The sequence below is a fragment of the Amblyomma mixtum genome, chromosome 9 (assembly GCF_055824585.1).
Source record: "Amblyomma mixtum isolate Tamu chromosome 9, ASM5582458v1, whole genome shotgun sequence".
Taxonomy (NCBI): domain Eukaryota; kingdom Metazoa; phylum Arthropoda; class Arachnida; order Ixodida; family Ixodidae; genus Amblyomma; species Amblyomma mixtum.
Window position 1 is genome coordinate 28,929,239 of NC_143020.1, and position 19,152 is coordinate 28,948,390.

Below are 19,152 nucleotides of genomic sequence, written 5' to 3' on the forward strand. Positions count from 1 at the left end.
AACTCCTGGGGCTAGGTTACCACCATTCTTTGAAGAACGATGCAATATGGGAACCGATGTCTCGTAGGCTATCTCCCGATAGTCGTGAAAAACTTATTGCAGTTTGATTGTCTGGTAAAGAATAACTGTATGGGCCCCGATTTTGCAACCACTCATTGAACGACCTACTGTTTCTTTCCTTTCTAACCGCCATCAGTGGCTTGCAGTGTATGCTCTAAAGGAGTGTCACTGGTTATGTAGATATCGAAGGAAGGGCTGATAAAAAAATTGTTCACGGTTTGTCATTGCTACACACAAAATATTGAGCGACAGCAGTGTCTTGCAGGTGTACACCTCGGCCACATACATGAAAACATGATTGAGTTGTCCACTGACCCACGGAGCCAGTTATGCGCATTTTCTTTCCTCAAACTCAACGAAGTTTTCAACGTTGTCAACGACAATACCTCCGCCACGTACATGAAAGCATGATTGAGTTGTCCACTGAACCACGGAGTCAGTTATGCGAATTTTCTTCCCTCAAACTCAACAAAGTTCGCAAAGTTAACACTGGTGGTCACTGGAGTAACACTGGTGGTCTATTGCTCCAGTGCCACTTTTCTGCCAAAGCGTTGTTAAAGCAGACGCAAGCAGTGCACACCTCTTTGTAACTACTGCCACGTAGCCCAAAGCAGGACTGAGGTGTACATTAACCCAGGGAGCCAGCTACGCCAATTTCCTTTCCTCTCGTTACATTTGCAAAGATGGAATGTGATGAAGGTCACATCTGCCGTGCACAGTGTCAGAGCGTTGCATTTTAACAGGAGGTTTTATTGCTTGAGGCGATAGCATAGTGCTCTAGAATAGTGGGTACCGATGCCGATCTATTCCCGCCGTCGCTGGTTTGAAACCCAGTCGCGGCAATGTTTCGTTTATTTCTGCAGGCAACTGAGAGACTTCAGACAAATACCAGCTTTTTCCCAGTTGGTAGCGAAGTATTGCTTTCGCACTGGAAGGGAGGGCAAAAGAATTAAGCACAGAAGGTCTCGTTTCAAAGTACAGCCCCTGGGAGATGCCATTTTTGGCAGTTTTGAATGTCAAAAGCAACCGATCCAAAACAGGCACATTTTGATAGAAAATCGCCATTTTTAATTTTTTAAATTGTTTAAATGAGCAACATATTATACAAGACCTTATAAATTAAGCCCCTAAAATAAAGCCAGTGGCTTACCTCGTGTTGGTATTACCAGCACAAAAAGAATTACCACTAAGGGAATCATGCCTCTCGAATTACTAGGAAAAGTACCGGCTAGTACTATTTGAAGGAATGTTTTTATACCCTCTGTAGAGCGCGAAAACGACACCTACAAAGCTAACTACGCATCAGTTGCTTGCGCGTCGCGAATACAAAAAATTGCTTGCCACTGCGTTCTGCTTTCAGCATTGAAACATACCTCAAATATCATGTTGAATTCATTGCAACCTCATGTTAACCTTCTAATCACAATTTGGCTGTATTTTAAATAACAACAGCGCATTTCTCCTTGAAATGTTGGCCCTCACTCTACAGACCACGTTGTTATTTCTCGGCCATCGTAGCTCATCGAGGAATGCAATGACATTTCGCATGCTTCTCTAAAAAATATGGTGTCAATAAAACTGCTAACTGTTTCCTAGGTTTGGTCACTCCTAAAGTTATAATTTTAGGTGAGAATTGCGCCGAACTTGCTACGTGTGTTGGAGAGGCAGAAATGCGGGACAGGAGAGTGGTTAGACGTTCAACGTAAGGTATGCTGGGAGAAGGAGAGATGACGCTCTTCGCAGGCAGGTACACTAGATCAACCGGGAGACGCAACTATCTGCCATAGACGAGATGAGAAGGGGCACATCCGAGGTCTTTCTAGGTGGCTGTACGAAGGCCTAAAAGGATGACTGGCAAGGAAGTGACCATTCTGAAGACCAGCGCGAAATTCGGCAAGGGACAGAAAGAAAAAACAACAGGTTCGCCCTTTCGGCCATGGGTAGAATTTCGCGCTGGTCGTCAGAATGAACACAAAACAACTCGCCAAGTATAGCGTGCTTCTAAGGAAGTGACCCATTACTCCGGAAGGTCTTAAGCCACGAGCGACGCCTTCAGCTGACGGTGTATGCTCCCGACGGAACCATTGGCTTGCGGATGGTAAGCTGTAGCTTTTTGGTGGCTGATACCGAGAAGCTGGGTAAACCTGGCGAAAAGTGCGTTCTCGAACTGGTAGCCTCAGTCGGTGATTATCTTCGCTGGCACGCCGAAACGGCGATCCACGTAGAAATGAGCGCGGAGGCAACTGTTTCGGCAGTGATGTACGGTATAAATATGGCTTCTGGCCAGCGCGTAAAACGGTAAATTACGATGAGTATATAGCGGTAACCATGAGTAAACGGTAATGGTCGAACCATGTCAATACAAATAACTGGAAAACGGGAGACCGGAGGCTGCAATGTTCATAGAGGGGTCGTAATGGGACGATAAATCTTGCAGTGCTGACAGGTCAGCCATGCCGTAGCCCAGTTGTGAACTTCAGCGTTGAGGCCCGACCAGACGAAACGCTCCGCAACGAGACGCTGAGACGCAGAAAGGTGGTGAATATTTTAGAAGGGTATGGGAGAAAGGCACAGGTATATAAAGGCTTGTGCGCCCTGTGGCGGAGTTGACGTCACAAATTCTGATGACGCCAGGATCGGTAAAACTTACAGCCCATAGGTGCAAGCATGGTTAACGTGATGATTAACGGGCTTGACAGTCTTCATCCTGCTGTTGATAACGGGCCAGCTCTTGCAGGGTAAAGAAAGGGGATTTCAAGGAGGATGCACGGCTGAAGGTGTCGGCGGGAATGTTAAAGGCGCCCTTGATATGCCGGGTGTTGGTAGAAAATTGTGCCAGGAAGGCCAAATGTCAAATTTTCTCTGGTGACTAGGTGGTCTTGGATGAAGAGAAAGCGCTCGTGAGCACTTTGCGACCCTTGAAGGCTATGAAATTTCTGCCTTTGGAGTCAAACGGAAATGTTTCACGCCGAGGCTCGCTGCGAGCAGCTCACGACCGAAAGCGTTGTGGCGCTGTTCCGAAAATCAGAGCTGCTTCATGAAAAAAACCGATCGTACAGCATGCGCCGTTAAGAAACTGCGGTAGGATGCCGCCAACTGCGTAATCTGTAGCATCGATCGAGATGCTCGTCGGTGCGTCCTGCGCCGGGTGAACTAGAAGTGTGGCAGAGGCAAGACTCTACCTGACAGCAATAAAAGCAGCACTGGCAGCCTCGGTCCAGTTGAGAGCGGGTGCCTTTAGGTTGGTTCACGGAAGCAAACTTTCGAGGTCGCAGAAGGGCAGTGCATCGAAGAATGAAGCGCCTGTGGTAGTTGACGAGGAAAAGGAAACGCCATAGCTGGCGTAGTGAGTAAGGCCGGAGGAAGTATGCGATTGCCTTGATCTTGTCTGGAAGTACTTCGATACTCTTGGCGACGATTAGATATCCGATGAATGCCAAATATGAAGCGCCAAACAAATCTGACGGCGTTAAGAATAAGTCCGTGCTCGGCAAGGCGTTGTAAGACAAGGCGCAGATGACGAAGATGCTCAGCGGGAGAGCAACTAGCGACGAGGACATCAACGTCCGCGAGTACGAACGGGAAACCGTGAAGAATGACGTCAATGGAATGCTGGAAAGTTTGCGCTGCATTTCGTTGGCCAAAAGGCAACTTCGTGAATTCGAAAAGGACGAAAGGCGTGACGATGACCGTCGTCTGTACGTCGTCAGGATCAACTGGAATTTGACGGTATACCATTTCAAGCCCAAGTTTCGAGAATAATACGCAGCTACGTAGGTTGCTGGTAGAGTACTGGATGTTCGTAAGGGGCAACGATCAGGATGATTAGCCAAGTTGAGGGCGCAGAAGTTCCCTCAGGAGCGCCAGTCGCCTGATTTCTTAGGGACCATGTGCAAAGGGACCGATAATCAGTTGGTGGATGCCTGGGTGATGCAAATATCTACTATGTGCTGGCACTCCTGGCTGGCAGTGCAGAGCTTGCGAGGCGACGAGCTGTTGCATGCGTTGGTTGACCACTGGTGATAATGCGATGCACGATGTCGTGCCTGGCAGGTTTTGTCTAATCAGGGGTACTTACCAAACACGAAAACTCTCAGCAGGTCGCCGTAAGGCGAAGAGGCGCTATGGGGGAATGTCAAGGCAGTAGGGTAGAAAAGAGAGGGCCGGCCATTCAGAGAGAGTCTGGTAGTCGAATCACATAGTTTCCTTTGTGCCTTGCCAGCCAGGACAGAGAAATGGCAGAGAAAGTCCGCTACAATGATGATGGGGCTGACCTCGGCAACCAAGAATATGAAACGACGTGACAGGCCTAAACAAAGGTTGGCAAGGAGTGATCGCTACCTGTAAACTGGTATCCGCGAGCTGTTCACGGCTCGCCGATGACACAGCGGCGGAACAGAACAGTCCACAGCGTTGGCAGGGAATACACTGACCTCGGCGCCAGTATCAACCAGAAGCCGCAGTCCGCTGATAGAGTCAGTAATGCAGAACAGGCGGCTTTGAGAGTCTAGGGAATCGCTCATCGCCATTAGTGATCCCTCGGCGCGTTTGCCTGCCATCCACAGGGTCGTGCGCAACGCTCTACAGCAGCGCCAGAACGCCGATGATACCAGCAGTGCGGCACGTTGTGACGCTGCTCTGTGTGACGAAAATGGGTGGTGAAAGGGAACAGGAGCAGCTGCTGCAGGAATGGCTCTGATAAAGCCGCTGAGGACTGGAGCGTAGAGTAGGGATTCCCTGCCTGGAAGACTGCAGAACACCAGAAGCGAGGTCTTGAAGACGACGGATGTCGTTGTGCAGCTCGGCAAGTTCTTGGGGAAACGCCGTGGATGGCGTCGAAATCGGAGGCGGTGGATCTTCCAGAGCTGGGGACAGAACACATGCCACATAGGGTGTCCCCTGACATAGCGTGGCGACGTTTATGATCTTTCCCGCGTGGAGACTTATAGTCCCAAATGGCGTGTGGGTGGCCATCGCCCGTAACATGTGCGCCGAATGCGAAAGGCGTTGCAGGAAGAGCTCCCGAAGGAGCTGGGTGTGAAAAGTAGCTGCGTGGTCGCCAAGCAGGCCATGCATATGCCGAAGAAGTTGCGATGGGCCCCAGTCGCCGAGTTCTGGTTTGGTTTATTGGTTTATTGGAATTTAACGTCCCAAAGCGACTGAGGCTATGAGGGAGGCTGTAGTGAAGAGCTCAGGAAATTTCGACCACCTGGGGTTCTTTAACGTGCACTGACATCGCACAGTACTCGGGCGTCTATAATTTCACCTTCATCGAAATTCAGCCGCCGTGGCCGGGATCGAACCCGCGTCTTTCGGGTCAGCAGCCGAGCGCCGTAACCACTGAGCCACCGCGGCAGTGAGTCGCCGAGTCCTAAGAAGAAAGGAGGTACTGCAGTCGCTCGCGGACGGATAGCAAAATGCGTTGTAGAATGGCTGCTTCAACTGGTCATACAGATGCTCTGCTGGGGGACTTACCAGTATGTCGCGGATGTCGAGAGCGACCTCGGTTGGCAGCGAGGCGTGAACGTGGCCGGACTGAGATAGCTGGGAACTAAGGTTCCGCAGGCGAAATTGGGCTTCCCCTAGCAGAACCATATGTCATAATGTTTCGCCTAGAATGGCGGAAGACGGACGGCGTAGGCATAATAGAAGAGACCTGGGACGTTGGAGCCTTGGAAACATCATGGGGCGCAGCTCTGCTGCCCATGTTCCAGGTCACCAGTGTAAAATGAGATGTTGCTCGCACAAGAGTCGCAGGCAAACTGGTTTTATTCCAGCCGAATGGCTTCTGTTCCTTCACTTCCTCATCCTTTAGCGCACTGCACTAAAGCACCAGTACAATCTTAAAACCTTCAAAAATTTTGAAATTAACGCCCCAACATGATTCAAGCGCATTACGTAATGAATAAATGGAAAGTAAATTGGTCATCGTCATCAGCCAGACTGCGCCAACTGCAGAGCAAAGGCCTCTTTTATGTCTCTCAAATTAACATTGTCCTTTGCCAGCTGCAGCCACCGTATCAACGCAAACTCCTTAATCTCATCCGCCAACCTTTTTGGCGGCCCCCGCTACGCTTGTCTTCTCTTGGAATCTTTTTCGTTACCCTTAAGGAACAGCGGTTATCTCGAATTCGCATTACGTGCCCTGCCCAAACCTATTTTTTCCCCTTGATTTCGACTAGGATGTCCTTAGCCCGTGTTTATTCCCTCACCCATTCCGCCCGCTTCCGATCCCTTAACGTTATACCAATGAGTTTTGTTTCCATAGCTCGCTGCGTTGTGCTTAACTTCGAGACATGTTTCGAGAGATCATTCAAACTAAACGAATTGATTTGCATGGAAAGGAAAAGGCTAGCTCGCAAACATCCCACATATTCAGATAATGTAAGCGAAGCACTGGGCTTTCCAGCGCCATGACTACTTCCACAGCTACATCCAATCAAGGAACAGTTGTAGTCACTGAAGGCATCCAATATAGATTATGCATGAGACCTAGTTTGCCTCGAGTACCGGCAAAACTCGATGCTCATTCACAGCTTAAAATGCAACACGTAGCTGCACCCTGTCCCTCCATATTCTAAAATGCAGGAACATTTTGTAGTCCATTGTGCGTCCCTCAACAGCAAATGACTTTAATTGATCACAATGTAACAGCAAACTTAAATGGCCCGCTGTCCTAGCTGACAAATACCGTTGCAGGCATAATAATGTGTTTGGGAACTAATGAAAGCAGCCTACTGAAGTCAGAGCTCGAGCATTTTGACCGTTATCTCAAACAGCTTTATAACCCCAGCTCGGGAGCTTTTCACAGATGATCAGGGATACGAAAGAAAAATTGGGGCGCAGTGGAAATCGAACCCGAGATCCTTGGATCCAGATTGCGACATGCTACCCTTTGGCCACCGGGGTACGTTCGTTGGATCAGGCTAAAAGAGAGGCCATGTGTGTCTTCTGCGACAGTGTCATTTTGTGTGAAGTCGTGTGCAAAGAGGACCCCAGGCTACTGAAGGGAGCCATTACTTTTATCGCGTGTATTCTTTAAGGCGGACTTAACGTTATCCCGATTTCTTTTATATTGCTTGTTCTCACGCAAGCGCTGCTTTTCATTCAATATAATAGCAGGGCGAATAATTTTGCCGCTCAAACTCGATCCACTGATGTATTATTTCTGTTGCTTCCGTTTTGTGAAGTGGATTCTTATTGAGCATTTGGAAAGTCCTGGAATCGGTGGGCCTGTTCATTTCTGTTTTCTTCGCTTCTGCCAAAAAGCACATGTTTCATGTACGCACATGTCAGCATGACGCATATGCGGCGTGGGTGCATATCTTCCGTTTTGCTTCGTCCGGAGAGAGCGCGCATATAAAAAAAATGTTCACAGCAAGCGCTGAAGTGTCAAGAACAATGACTGCATTGACTTGACGTGTACTTCACAAAGGGCCAGCGCGCTGAATGCGCGTCCAGCAGTAACAGCAATAAAGGTCAGGACAACGACAAATGCCAAACAAATGTGAGCTCAGAATTTGCAGCGGATAGAAGTGTGCGTGTGAACACGGTTTCCTTAAAGTCAGATTACCTCTGCAGCAAACTCCATGCTACTGTTCCAAAGTTCGTTTTGTGTTGCCACAACAGTTGTCTGCAATATCGCCTTAGAGGAAAGAATGGCCACATTTAAGGCGGACGCCTTTAATGCCTCATCGTTGTAACTAGGGGTTGTCGACAGAATTGTCACGCTTTTCAATTGGTCGAAACGGTCGTGACGTCACAGTGCGCGAATTTCAAACGGGGAAAATTGTACTTTGCTTAGTAACCATGCAACCAATTAAAGGGATCGTATGGTGATGCTCCAAGTAAGTGGGACCGAGTTAGTTAATTGCTTAATCCCCCAATTAGCCTAATTAACCTTTCTAGTCAGGCCAGATAAATAACTAAAACCGAGTAAGAAATTGGTCGAGTTCGGGAATCAAACCCTGGTCTCCTGAGTGCGGGACGAGCATGCTAACCACTCCGCCATGCCATCTCTGAGGTTTGGAAAGAACAAAGGCGCGTCTAATGAATACGGTGTCTTCGTTCACTCCCATCTTCCTTCCTTACCCTTACGGCGCCTTGCAGGTGTACACCGAGATACGCGAGACAGATGCAGTTCCTTTCCTCAAAAACCAATTCACCGACGAGCAAGGCGTAGAACCGAACGGGTGATGGCGTTCTATGGCCTCCCTGGCAGCGTTGCAACACGCTGTCGCGTTTCACTCTTAGAGGCGAAGATTAACATCTTAACACATCAGTGACACAAGCGGAAACACCGCGCTTAAGGCTTTCGCCTCACCGCACTTGAGGTCAACAAAGTGCCCCAAGAATTTTTCACAATTTTCATTTAAATACTAGCTGGCTATCTTGTGTATTGAATTTACGGCAGTTACGCAGAACGTGCTGCATCCGGTGACGCGAAGTTAGTACAACGTCAAAGGCGGGGATTTCAACACACATACTGTAAAGCACAGATCTTGAATGTGCAGCATTTGTCTCGAGCAATGCAGTTGACTGTTTTGCCTGCGCACTCATAAGCATAAGCATTCTTTAATGTGCACTCAAATCCCACAGTCGGCGGACCTCTATAATTTCGCCGCCATCGAAATTCGACCGTCGAAGCCGGAATCGAGCAAGTCGCTTGCGGGCTGCAGCCGAGCGCCATAATCGCTGAGCCACCGCGGCGCCTCTTTATGCTTTGGAGGAAAACAGTTGCTCTCTGTCCCTAAATAAAACCTTATATCCTTTCTTTAAAAGAAAGCTGCAGCAACCTAAAAAATACAAAGCGCACAGGGTGAGAAACATAGAAAGGGGGGGAACGGGGGGGGGGGGTAATATAGCGTAGCATTTTCTGTGATATGTTTCCTGTGCAAATACACGAATGATAAAAAAAAACAGTAAACGACCTACAAAACAGACAAGGTTGGTGTGTTTTTCCTCAATCGGTTCTTCTGTGCACTAGAAAAAAAAACGAATCTTTGAAAGGTAACCACATCAAAAAGATTTCCAGTCGAGCTGCACTCTTACCGCGTATTACAAGAAAAAAAATGCTGTATCTGAAGAGAAAGCTCCACATTGGGCTCCTCTCAAGATTTAATACAGAAACTTCGATTTTTCTACTATGCACAGCCTGGGAACCATATAGAGAACTACGAGAATAAGTTACTCGTCCACCAATATTTTGTTTAGTCCTTTTTGAATGAACGCTTTGAAACTTGGAGTTGCTAAAATCACGCGGGAAAAAATTCACGACAGCAATTTCACAAAAGAAGACAGTATCGAATATTTAATTGTTTTTTCGTGTTTCCCTATTTCAGCTCCGCCTCAGATAGACTTCTGTCCTTTATTGCTTACTAACGTATATATTCCGTTTTTGGCGTTGCGTAGAGAATTTACGCCGGAATAATATTTCTCGATGCACGAATGCCATAGCGCCATATTTTGAATACTTATACCTCGTGAATTGAGTGTTGATATTTTGGGTGATTAGAAAAAAACAGCGGCTGTGGCTAGTTACGCAAAAAATAAATTGGAAATATAGTTAGTGATCATGGTGATCTCTCTGAATTTAAGAAAAGAAGGAGCAGTGATAATAAAGAAGCTGTTTAGATATGTTTCCATTACTTTGGGGGCTAAAGGGTTCTGAGAACGAAAAGATAAAAGCTTTACAGCACAAAACATTCCAGCGTCATGTAAAGGAGCGGAAAATGTTTTTGCTACTGAAGGAACGCATCAAATTTTTCGAGAGATTTATGGTGTGATTCGAAAAATGAAAATGTACTCTGATTCGGCTAGCTGCATGCCCAGCTCTTTGAGAATTTCATCTCTAGAGAGGATTAATTATGGTTTTAAGAATATTTGCAGCGTAATCCTCTCTGCACCGAGGCTATGTCCAACATGTCATAAATCATTGTTTTAGTAACTTTTACCGATTTATTCCGCGGTTTAAAAATTGCCGGGGGCTTAGCATTGGTTAAGCCTGGTAGGTTGCGAAAGCGCGCAGCGCCTCCAACTGAAGAAACGCAGTGCGCCGCGTCTACAGGTCACGCGTGGCTACCGGCCGGCGCTGCGCGACGACTGAAAGCGTCTTGGAACGCAGTGCGCCGCGTGTACAGGTCACGCGTGGCTATCGGCTTTTTGAAGAAAGGAAATGGCGCAGTAATTCTCTGTCATCCAGGTGGACACCCTAACCGCACCGTAAAGGACGGGAGGAACGCCACCACCCGTTCGGCGTGATGCCTTGTTGTTGCGGCTGAAAGAAAAAGAACTCGTAGAACGCCGCCGGGCTCGCCATTCTGCGGCATAGGCGCGTTGCTTAGCCAACCGCTCTTGCCTTTCTCTTTCTTCATCTGTCTCCTCGGCACGGCGCCGGAGTTTTACTGTAATTTTGTCCCGACCCGGAGCGGTGCCACGTTTCATTGTTAGCCAACCTCCCCGACCCGACATACTTGTCTTTACTGAATTACATTAACTCAATCTGGCTTGGGGAAGTACCACTCCCCATCGACTGGAAGACCGCCCTGGTCACCTTCATTCCTAAACCTGGAAAGGCCATCAACACGGACAACCTCCGCCCCATCTCTCTGACTGCTTGTGTGGGCAAACTAATGGAGACGATGGTACGCGACAGGCTGTCCGAGTTCATGGAATCCAAACATCTTTTCGCGGACACCATGTTCGGGTTTCGCCCACAGAGATCTGCACAGGATGTCCTGCTACAACTCAATCGGGCTGTCCTTGACCCCGTCGAATGCGCTCACAATGACAAGGTCGTACTCGCCTTGGATTTGAAGGGAGCATTCGACAACGTTACCCACGAGATCATTCTCACCCACCTTTCTCAAACTAACTGCGGCAGAAACGCCTTTCAATACATTCGGCAATTTTTGACAGACAGACAATCTTACATTCGAATCCAGGATATGGAACATGGCCCTTTTCATTTAGGAACCAGGGGTACACCACAGGGCGCGGTGCTCTCTCCCCTTTTATTCAATCTGGCTATGATGCGCCTACCGGCCCAGCTGGGCGCTGTCACCGGTGTACAGCATGCGCTGTACGCCGATGACATCACCCTGTGGGCCACACAGGGTTGCCTTGGAGACATTGAGGCCAACCTGCAGGAGACGGCGACCATAGTGGACCGTTATGCTCGCCGCTGCGGCCTCCAATGCTCCACCCAAAAGTCTGAATTTGTGCACATACGCCCCTCACCAAAGTGCACAGCCAAAATTTCATTGTCTCTTGAGACAGGTCCAATCCCTGAAAAAATCGAAGTCCGGGTACTGGGGCTCTTTATACATCAAGACAGACGGTCAGAAACAACATTGGTCAAACTCCGTCAGGTGGGGGACCAGGTGGGCCGCTTAGTCCGCCGGGTTTCTAACAAGCGCGGGGGGTTACGATGTAAGGACGCCTTGCGGCTGGCGCATGCATTTGTAACCAGTCGAATTCTATATTCGACTCCATACCTCCACCTGCGGAAGCAAGACGAGGATTCACTCGAAGTCATCCTCCGCAAAATTATTAAGCGGGCTCTGGACCTTCCCGTGACCACCTCCAACAAACGCCTCCTGGGGCTGGGCATGGTGAACACATTTCGGGAGCTCCGGGAAGCTCACTTGACCAACCAATACACACGTCTCTCGAAGACATCGTCGGGTCGCCGCCTTCTTGCCCGACTACACATCCAACACACCACTCTCATGGAAGAGCGCGTACGTATTCCATCCCAGTGGAGATGCGCCCTCCACGTGCGCCCTCTTCCCGCGAACACGAACCGTGAGGACCATAATGGCCGGCGCCTGGCGCGGGCGGAAGCCCTGGCCCGCCACTATGGATCGAAACCCGGCGTATTCTACGTGGATGCCTCCGGCCCCCACCATGGGGGATGGTTCACGGCCGCAGTCGTCCACGAATCCAAAACAGTGAACGGCCTTACTTTCGAAGCCCGTGACATAACACACGCGGAGGAGGTCGCCATTGCTTTGGCTGCATCTCATTCCAATTCAAAAACAATTATTTCCAACTCGCGAGGGGCATGTCGGAACGTCGAGCAGGGCTGGGTACCGTATCTAGCCTACCGCATTCTCCAAAACAGCGTCTATACCGGGGACCCCGCTCACCGGCGTATCGTTTGGGCTCCTGCTCACATGGGCCTTGAGGGAAATGAGGCAGCTGACGCCGCCGCCCGCGCGCTCTCTCACCGGACATTCCCCTCCGACCCCGACGATCAGGAACTCGAATTCTCTCCAGCTTACTCGTTTAAAGACATTTCTTTACTTTATCAATCTGGCCATAGTCTTTATCCCCGCCCGTGTAAAGGTCTCTCAAAGGCGGAGGAGCGGCTTCTGCTTCGCCTATATACAAATACTTTGCTGTGCCCGGCAGCTCTAAAACACTTTGACCCTTCTTTCTCTGGCAGCTGTCCGCACTGTGCGGAGAAGTCTTCGGACATCTACCACATGGTGTGGGCCTGCCCCTCCAACCCTGCTATCCCCCCTCACCCCAACTCAACCCGGGAGGACTGGGAGGCGACCCTGCTCGGCTGCTCTGACCTGCAGGCCCAACGGGCCCTGGTCGCGCGAGCCCGGGCAGCGGCCGACGCCACTGGGGTCCCGAACTAGGGACCTCCACCTAGTACTTGTGAGGGCTGGCCCCCTTTGGGTCAGCTCATACCTCACCTCCCGAAGTTTATCTGTAAATAAATGTTTTCCACCACCACCACCACCGGAGTTTGCGCCCAGCACGTCGCTCCAGCGGCGCCTTGTACAACTCCGCAGACATGACTAAGCGGAGCGTGCCTGCGGCGCCGCCCCGTGTATCCTCTCCTAGCCAGCGCCCTCACGCGGCGGGCCGAGGAGGCCATCACGTGGTAGCCGCCGCGCCGAGCGAAAGAACGACTACGGCCGAAGAGACGAGTTGGGGCCCCAGCTCTCGTCTGTTCGTGACGTCACGCTGTCACGTGGTCGTGCCAAGCGACAGCGAAGGAACGACCTCCGCCGACGGCAGAAATGTGCTAGCAATATTGCTTTCGCAATAAAAGCTAAACGCTGCCAGCACAGCCGCCATGGCTATCGAATGCAGTCAGCTGGATGTAGAGGTGTAAAGAGCGGCCTGTGTCACTAGATAATTTACCCCATACGAGGGTGAAGAGGCGGGCACGACGATCGAATGCGTACCTGAGGAAAATGGTGGTGGAGATCAGTACCGTAGCGCGTCGACCATCGAAAGCGCCCAGAGAAGCTTAGTCCGCAGCTCCACGCAAGAAAAAAAAGTGGACGAAGGGAGAAATCTGCTTTTCATCACAATATATATATATATATATATATATATATATATATATATATATATATATATACATATATATATATTGTGATGAAAAGCAGATTTCTCTACTGCTTTTAATAAGTTAAGTAAAAGGAACATCGCTTCATATCGAAACCTTTATTATGTCGACGTTTCCAGGAGTGATGAAGTCCAGATTCTGGCCGAAACGTCGTCCTAATAAATGTTTCGATTTAAAGCGATGTTCCTCCTTTTGCTTAACGTTATATATATATATATATATATATATATATATATATATATATATATATATACGCAACGTAAATTTGAGAAACGCTTCGTTTATTCGGAGTCGACGTTTCGAACAGAGCCTGTCCTTTTGAGTCTTGAAAAAGGACAGGCTCTGTCCGAAACGTCGACTCCCAATAAACGAAGCGTTTCTCAATTTCGCATCTTATTTTAAACTAGCAACCAAGTACGTTTACCTTATTGTGCTATATATATATATATATATATATATATATATATATATATATATATATATATATATATATATATATATATATATATATATATATATAAGGCTACTAGGCCCACTACATGGCAGACCTACAAGTCACGTCAACCTCTGGTTGCGGTGCACTAAAATGACCGTGACAACTTTATTATTGCATACTTGCTACCGAGGTACATTTTGAGGCAGATGCATTCTTCTTCAGCCGCCGCGTTGCCTCAGTGGTTATGGCTTTTGGCTGCTGACCCGAAAGACGCGGCTTCGATCCCGGTAGCGGCGGTCACATTTCGATAGAAGTGAAATTCTAGAGGCCCGTGGACTGTGCGATATCAGTGCACGTTAAAGAACCCCAGATGTTCGAAATATCCGGAGCCCTTCACTACGATGCCTCTCATAGCCTCAGTCGCTTTGGGGCGTTAAATCCCATAAACCAGCCAACCGGCATGCATTTTCGGTGCCATCACCTATCCCCTTTTCTTTGAGGTGCATTGGCGAGATGAGGTTAATCTAATTTGTAAAGGAATGCACTAACTCCTGCATAGGCAGACAAGTGGGCACCCAGGCGGACCGTAGGACAGAAACGACCTGACTAGGGAAACCGAAACTACGAAAGTCTAAATCTCCTCATGTAATGCATGTCGTGCAATAATACGCAAGATTATAACAATCGCAACACTCTCAGCAAATGGAGTTGCAGCGAGCTTTTGGCTAGGATTGATTACACAAGTGCAGATCTCCATTTCAGCCAAACAATTAGCCCCGCTAGGAATAATATCTGAAAAGGCAACCATGGATTTGGAAAGTACCACATACTTGGCAACTTGACCTTGATTGCATTGCATGCTCAGGTAAAGTACTGCACCGCATAAGTTCGGTACTATCCAAGCTCATCGGTATACACATTTTGGGTGTATCTAGCAGAATGAACGCACGAGATACGGATTCAGTCTACGCTTATTACTCTGCTTGGCGCAGTGTGTGTACCCAACCAGTTGGCAATTCATTTTTGATAGTGTTACTAATACATGTCGCCACGTCCGGCGTCAGTGCTCATAGGAAAAAAAAACAGCGTTTTTTCCATTCTGTTCTCGTACCAGAAGACGGATTTTCTGTCGCCAAGGAGGGCGAATAAACAACAGGTAAAAGGAGCGACCAAAAACAGGCCTGCGAACTCTCTCTTATGAGTCATTTCTTCCAACGTCGAGGACTTCAAAAACCGCAAAGTGCTACAGGATACGCCCATTGTGAAATTCTTTCCAGATTTGGTGACGACGAAGATGATGATGGTGGATTTTTATGGAGCAATGGCATCTGTGTCCAAAGAGCGCCATGGCAGAATGTATTTTTTCTTCTACTCAGGGTGGGGTAAAAGACACCCCTTTCTCAAGCATTTCACCCGAACTAAGCTTAGCTCCAGACCAGAGGAAATCTTGTACCCATTGTATCTCCGGTGGGTACCCGGCGGCACTGGGAATCGAACCCTGCACCTCGTGCATGCGAGGCGGATGCTCAGACAACCAGGCCGCCGCTGAACTGCGGTTTCTTTCAAGATTTAAGTGTCACAACAAACGCTACACCTTGGAGGTAAATATTTTTAAAAACTCGTTATTTAGTTTTCGGTGCTATGTGTTACGAAGAAGGTATTGTTTTTTTCCCCAATATTATCTCCACTGCCGGAAACACCATTGTTTTTTTTTTCGAGGTATATATGGCACCCCCGTGACCTCAAAATTCGCGCATGCCTTATTTTGTTCGAATTGTTAACAAAAACAGTTTATGTGAAATAGCTAGCGCAGCAATGAATGTGTTGGAAAAGGTGGTTGTTATATATTATAGTATTGCCGTATACAAAAAAGTTATGCAGAAGTTCATTGCTCGGGCCTTGAGGCCAAAACAAAAGCTGAAGTAAGGAGATTTTTTGAGCAAATCGGTTTAAAACTTTTCAGACTACTGCTTAGCCAGAAGACCCATGTTCACATAAGGACGACGCACACGATTTGTAGTGGTCCGAATTTAGCAAATATTTATTTCTAAAATCTGGACAGAGAAAAGCTTGCATGAACTAGAAGGAAGAAGGAAAACCAAAAGCGGAGCAGCTTACTTATGAGCCTTCCTAGTATAGGCAAATTGAACGAGGAGTAGTCGCATTCATTTCGACATAAATTTTAGCGGCTTGTCTTAATGTGACTGAATTTCTCGCTTTCCACATGTTTCTAAGTTCTTGATTGAACAGATTAGTAATTGCAGAAGTAGCAAATATCTCACAATTTCGTTCTCGATTGGAAATAAAGATAAAATTATCGTGGTCGAAATCCAGTGGTAGCTATAAAGCATGCGATCCCGTAGCTCGTATGGTATGGTATGGACGAAAGCGCCGTCGAGGAAGTAATCACATAGTACTTTTCGTGACTTCTAGTCATGCTTTCAAGTGGTCAGTGGTTTGTTGGATACAACCGTCTTCTGGGTTCTTACATGCCGTACGAAAACTTATTACAAAGTGAACGTTCTGAAGCAGTGATAAAAGCCTGCTTGGTGCAACGATAGCAGATTAAGCTGAACAAGGTAGTGGAGACTCTCCATGTGCATCTCGTGGTTGTCAAATGTACGGACTATTGGCTGAAACTGTACAACTGCACTACTGAATCCAAGCACAGTGGTATCTTGCTGCGGTTCTGGCTTCCGCTATAGGTTAATTGTAAGCTCTGTCTGATTCCAGCTGGCACACACTATTCATCAAGGTATGGGGCGCAACTGAAAAATACTAACTACTTTGTATTGAAATATTACCAAAGGCGTTTTCTTAATTGAACCATTTTTTTTAGAGAGAAGCGAAAACTCCAACCCCTACGCACTGCCATAAAAGTTACGCCAATATCTTACCATGGGATGGCAACGCCAGCAAAATGAAAACTGTGGCGAAAGCAATCATGTCTTTCGGAATGCAAGGAAAACTACCAACGGCTTCTCCCCAGAACATTGTTTTATACCACATGTAACAGAAAAAAAACATGTCACACAAATCATGCATCAGTGAGATCTGACATTATGTGAATATGCCGACATCCTTGCACGTATGCGCTTTTTGAACTGCAAACATTTTCAAATCCTAAACTTTGTTCAGAAAGAGTAAACTTAACCTTTAACTAATAAATAACGAACCCTTCAATTCAGGTACCCAACGTTTGATTGAAATACTAGGCTAGGCTGTTTACGCGATGGTGATGTTCTTTCGCTACTGCAGCGCAGACAGACCGGTGCCATTTTGGAGACGTTTGATTGTGTGGAAGAAATGACGTGAATTTGGAAGGTTTCAAGGAAATTTCAAGCTTGACTTTTAAGTTTGCTGTAGTAATAAATTACTTTACACGAGCTTTCACGTTCTCTACTATTACACGCCTTTAACCTTTACATTCACAAAAAAATAGGGATATCCACGGACAAATGTAATGTAAATGTAATGTGAGGTAAAGTCTCGAGTAAAAAATATTAGCACAATGACGACACCGGAAGGATGAAGCTCGCACTGCGCGGCTGGCGCTGCGCCGTTCTTTGCGAGCAAGCCTGGCACTTTTGTTATCGGCGAGTTCGTAACGGCAGGTCGAAGCGTTGCTATGTCCCGTCTTGTGGCATGCCACTAGTGCTAATCTTTTTCGCTCGCGACTGTACCTAGGAGAAAAACACGTACACGTACACGGAAATATGGTTCGTTGGTTTATGGGGGTTTAAGGTCCGAAAGCGACTCCGGCTGTGAGAGACGCCGTAGTGAAGGGCTCCGGAAATTTCATCCACCTGGGGCTATTTAACATGCACTGACATCGCACAGCACACGGGCCTCTAGAATTTCGCCTCCATAGAAATGCGACCGCAACGGCTGGGATGAACCCGCATCTTTCGGGTCAGCAGCCCGGCACCACAACCACTGAATGACCGCGGCGGCTATGGAAATATAAAATCAGAAACTCTACACTGATCGGGTTTTCATTTCAGATATATAACATTCACAGCTTTCTTTACCCTTCTAGCTTTTGAGGCACGCGCAAATTTTAAGTGCCTGAGCTACTGTTCTCGCTTTGAAGCATACTTTAGGCTTGGACTGTGGAATACTGTAATGACCTGCTGATGTGCAGCTTATCAGGATTTTGGTATATGTGTGTCTCAAAAAGCGTATTGACGGCGGTTTCTGAAATTAATTTCTATTGTACGTAACTTCCAAAACATCTACTTATTTTCACAGTTTTTCAGCGCGATGAATTGTTTCTTCAGCCAAGCAAATATCACTTAGAAGGAAGAATTTCCACATGTTGTAGCGGGACGACAGGCTTGCTCTGAGAAAACCACACCTGGCAGCAGGAGAGAAGCCGGGGCACCGACCAGCGAACAGGATCCCGAGTGGCCTGCCTCTCTGAGAGGAATTCCTAATTTTGGTTTCTTTGTGCTTCTGCGCTCTACAAAGTGAATATCTGTTGTGCATCCATCGTGGGACGATCAAGGGTACCTGGCCTACCGCAAGAAGCGCGTCGGGCGGCCTTCTGACCGCTCAGCGCCGTACCCGCCCGTAGTCACCCGTCACCGGCTTCACCCCATGCTTTCCACTCACGGCAACTCTGCCAAATGACAAGGCAGCGTCCACGACAGCAGTGACAGCAGAGGCGACTGTAGTCGCGGCCACGGACCACGAAAATGCAAGGTTGAGACCGCGAGAAGACCACGCAACCGGCGAGCCTTTGGGCGAAAATGCAGAGGACATTGACCAGACCGCATTTACTATCGTTTCTTACAAAAAAAAAAAATGGCTGTGGCTTAGCTTGCTTAAGCCCGGTAATTGCGAAAGCAATACCGTAGCTACGCCATGGTTCAGCTGGTGGTGTAGCTGGTGGTGGTGCTTGTGGTTAGACTTGTGGTGATGCATCGGTTATCCAATCCAATCCAATCCATTCCAATCCAATCGAATAGCGCGCCGAGCGCGGCGGGCGCAGGAGTTAGTCAGCGGACTCTAGATAATCGCTATATCACGAACTTGTGCCGCTTTTTAAGCGAGGCTTGTTTGCACTCGTTTTTATAACTTTCTTTCCTTTTTCATTATGCCTGATGGCAAACAGCTCGAATAAAAAAGAAAAAAAATAGTCAGCAGCTACCAAGCGCGGCCTCGCCTCGCGACGGCAGAAGGTGGAGCCATGCTTTCGCAGCTGTGACGTCACACCGCTAGGCGCGCCGCGCGCGGCGGGCGCAGGAGTTCGGCAGCAGCTACCAAGCGCGGCCTCGCCTCG

General features: G+C 48.0%; 1 protein-coding gene across 1 annotated transcript in view; it reads right to left on the reverse strand.

Annotated features, from left to right (window-relative positions):
- The window catches only part of LOC149328620 (venom metalloproteinase Antarease-like), a 34,200-nt gene extending 32,939 nt beyond the window's left edge, over nucleotides 1-1,261 (reverse strand). The window contains exon 1 of the mRNA XM_089559040.1: nucleotides 1,211-1,261. Within this exon, the coding sequence (XP_089415166.1) occupies nucleotides 1,211-1,259 (49 nt within the window). The 5' untranslated portion in view covers nucleotides 1,260-1,261. The remainder of the gene's footprint in view (nucleotides 1-1,210) is intronic.
- Nucleotides 1,262-19,152: the final 17,891 nt, after the last annotated feature.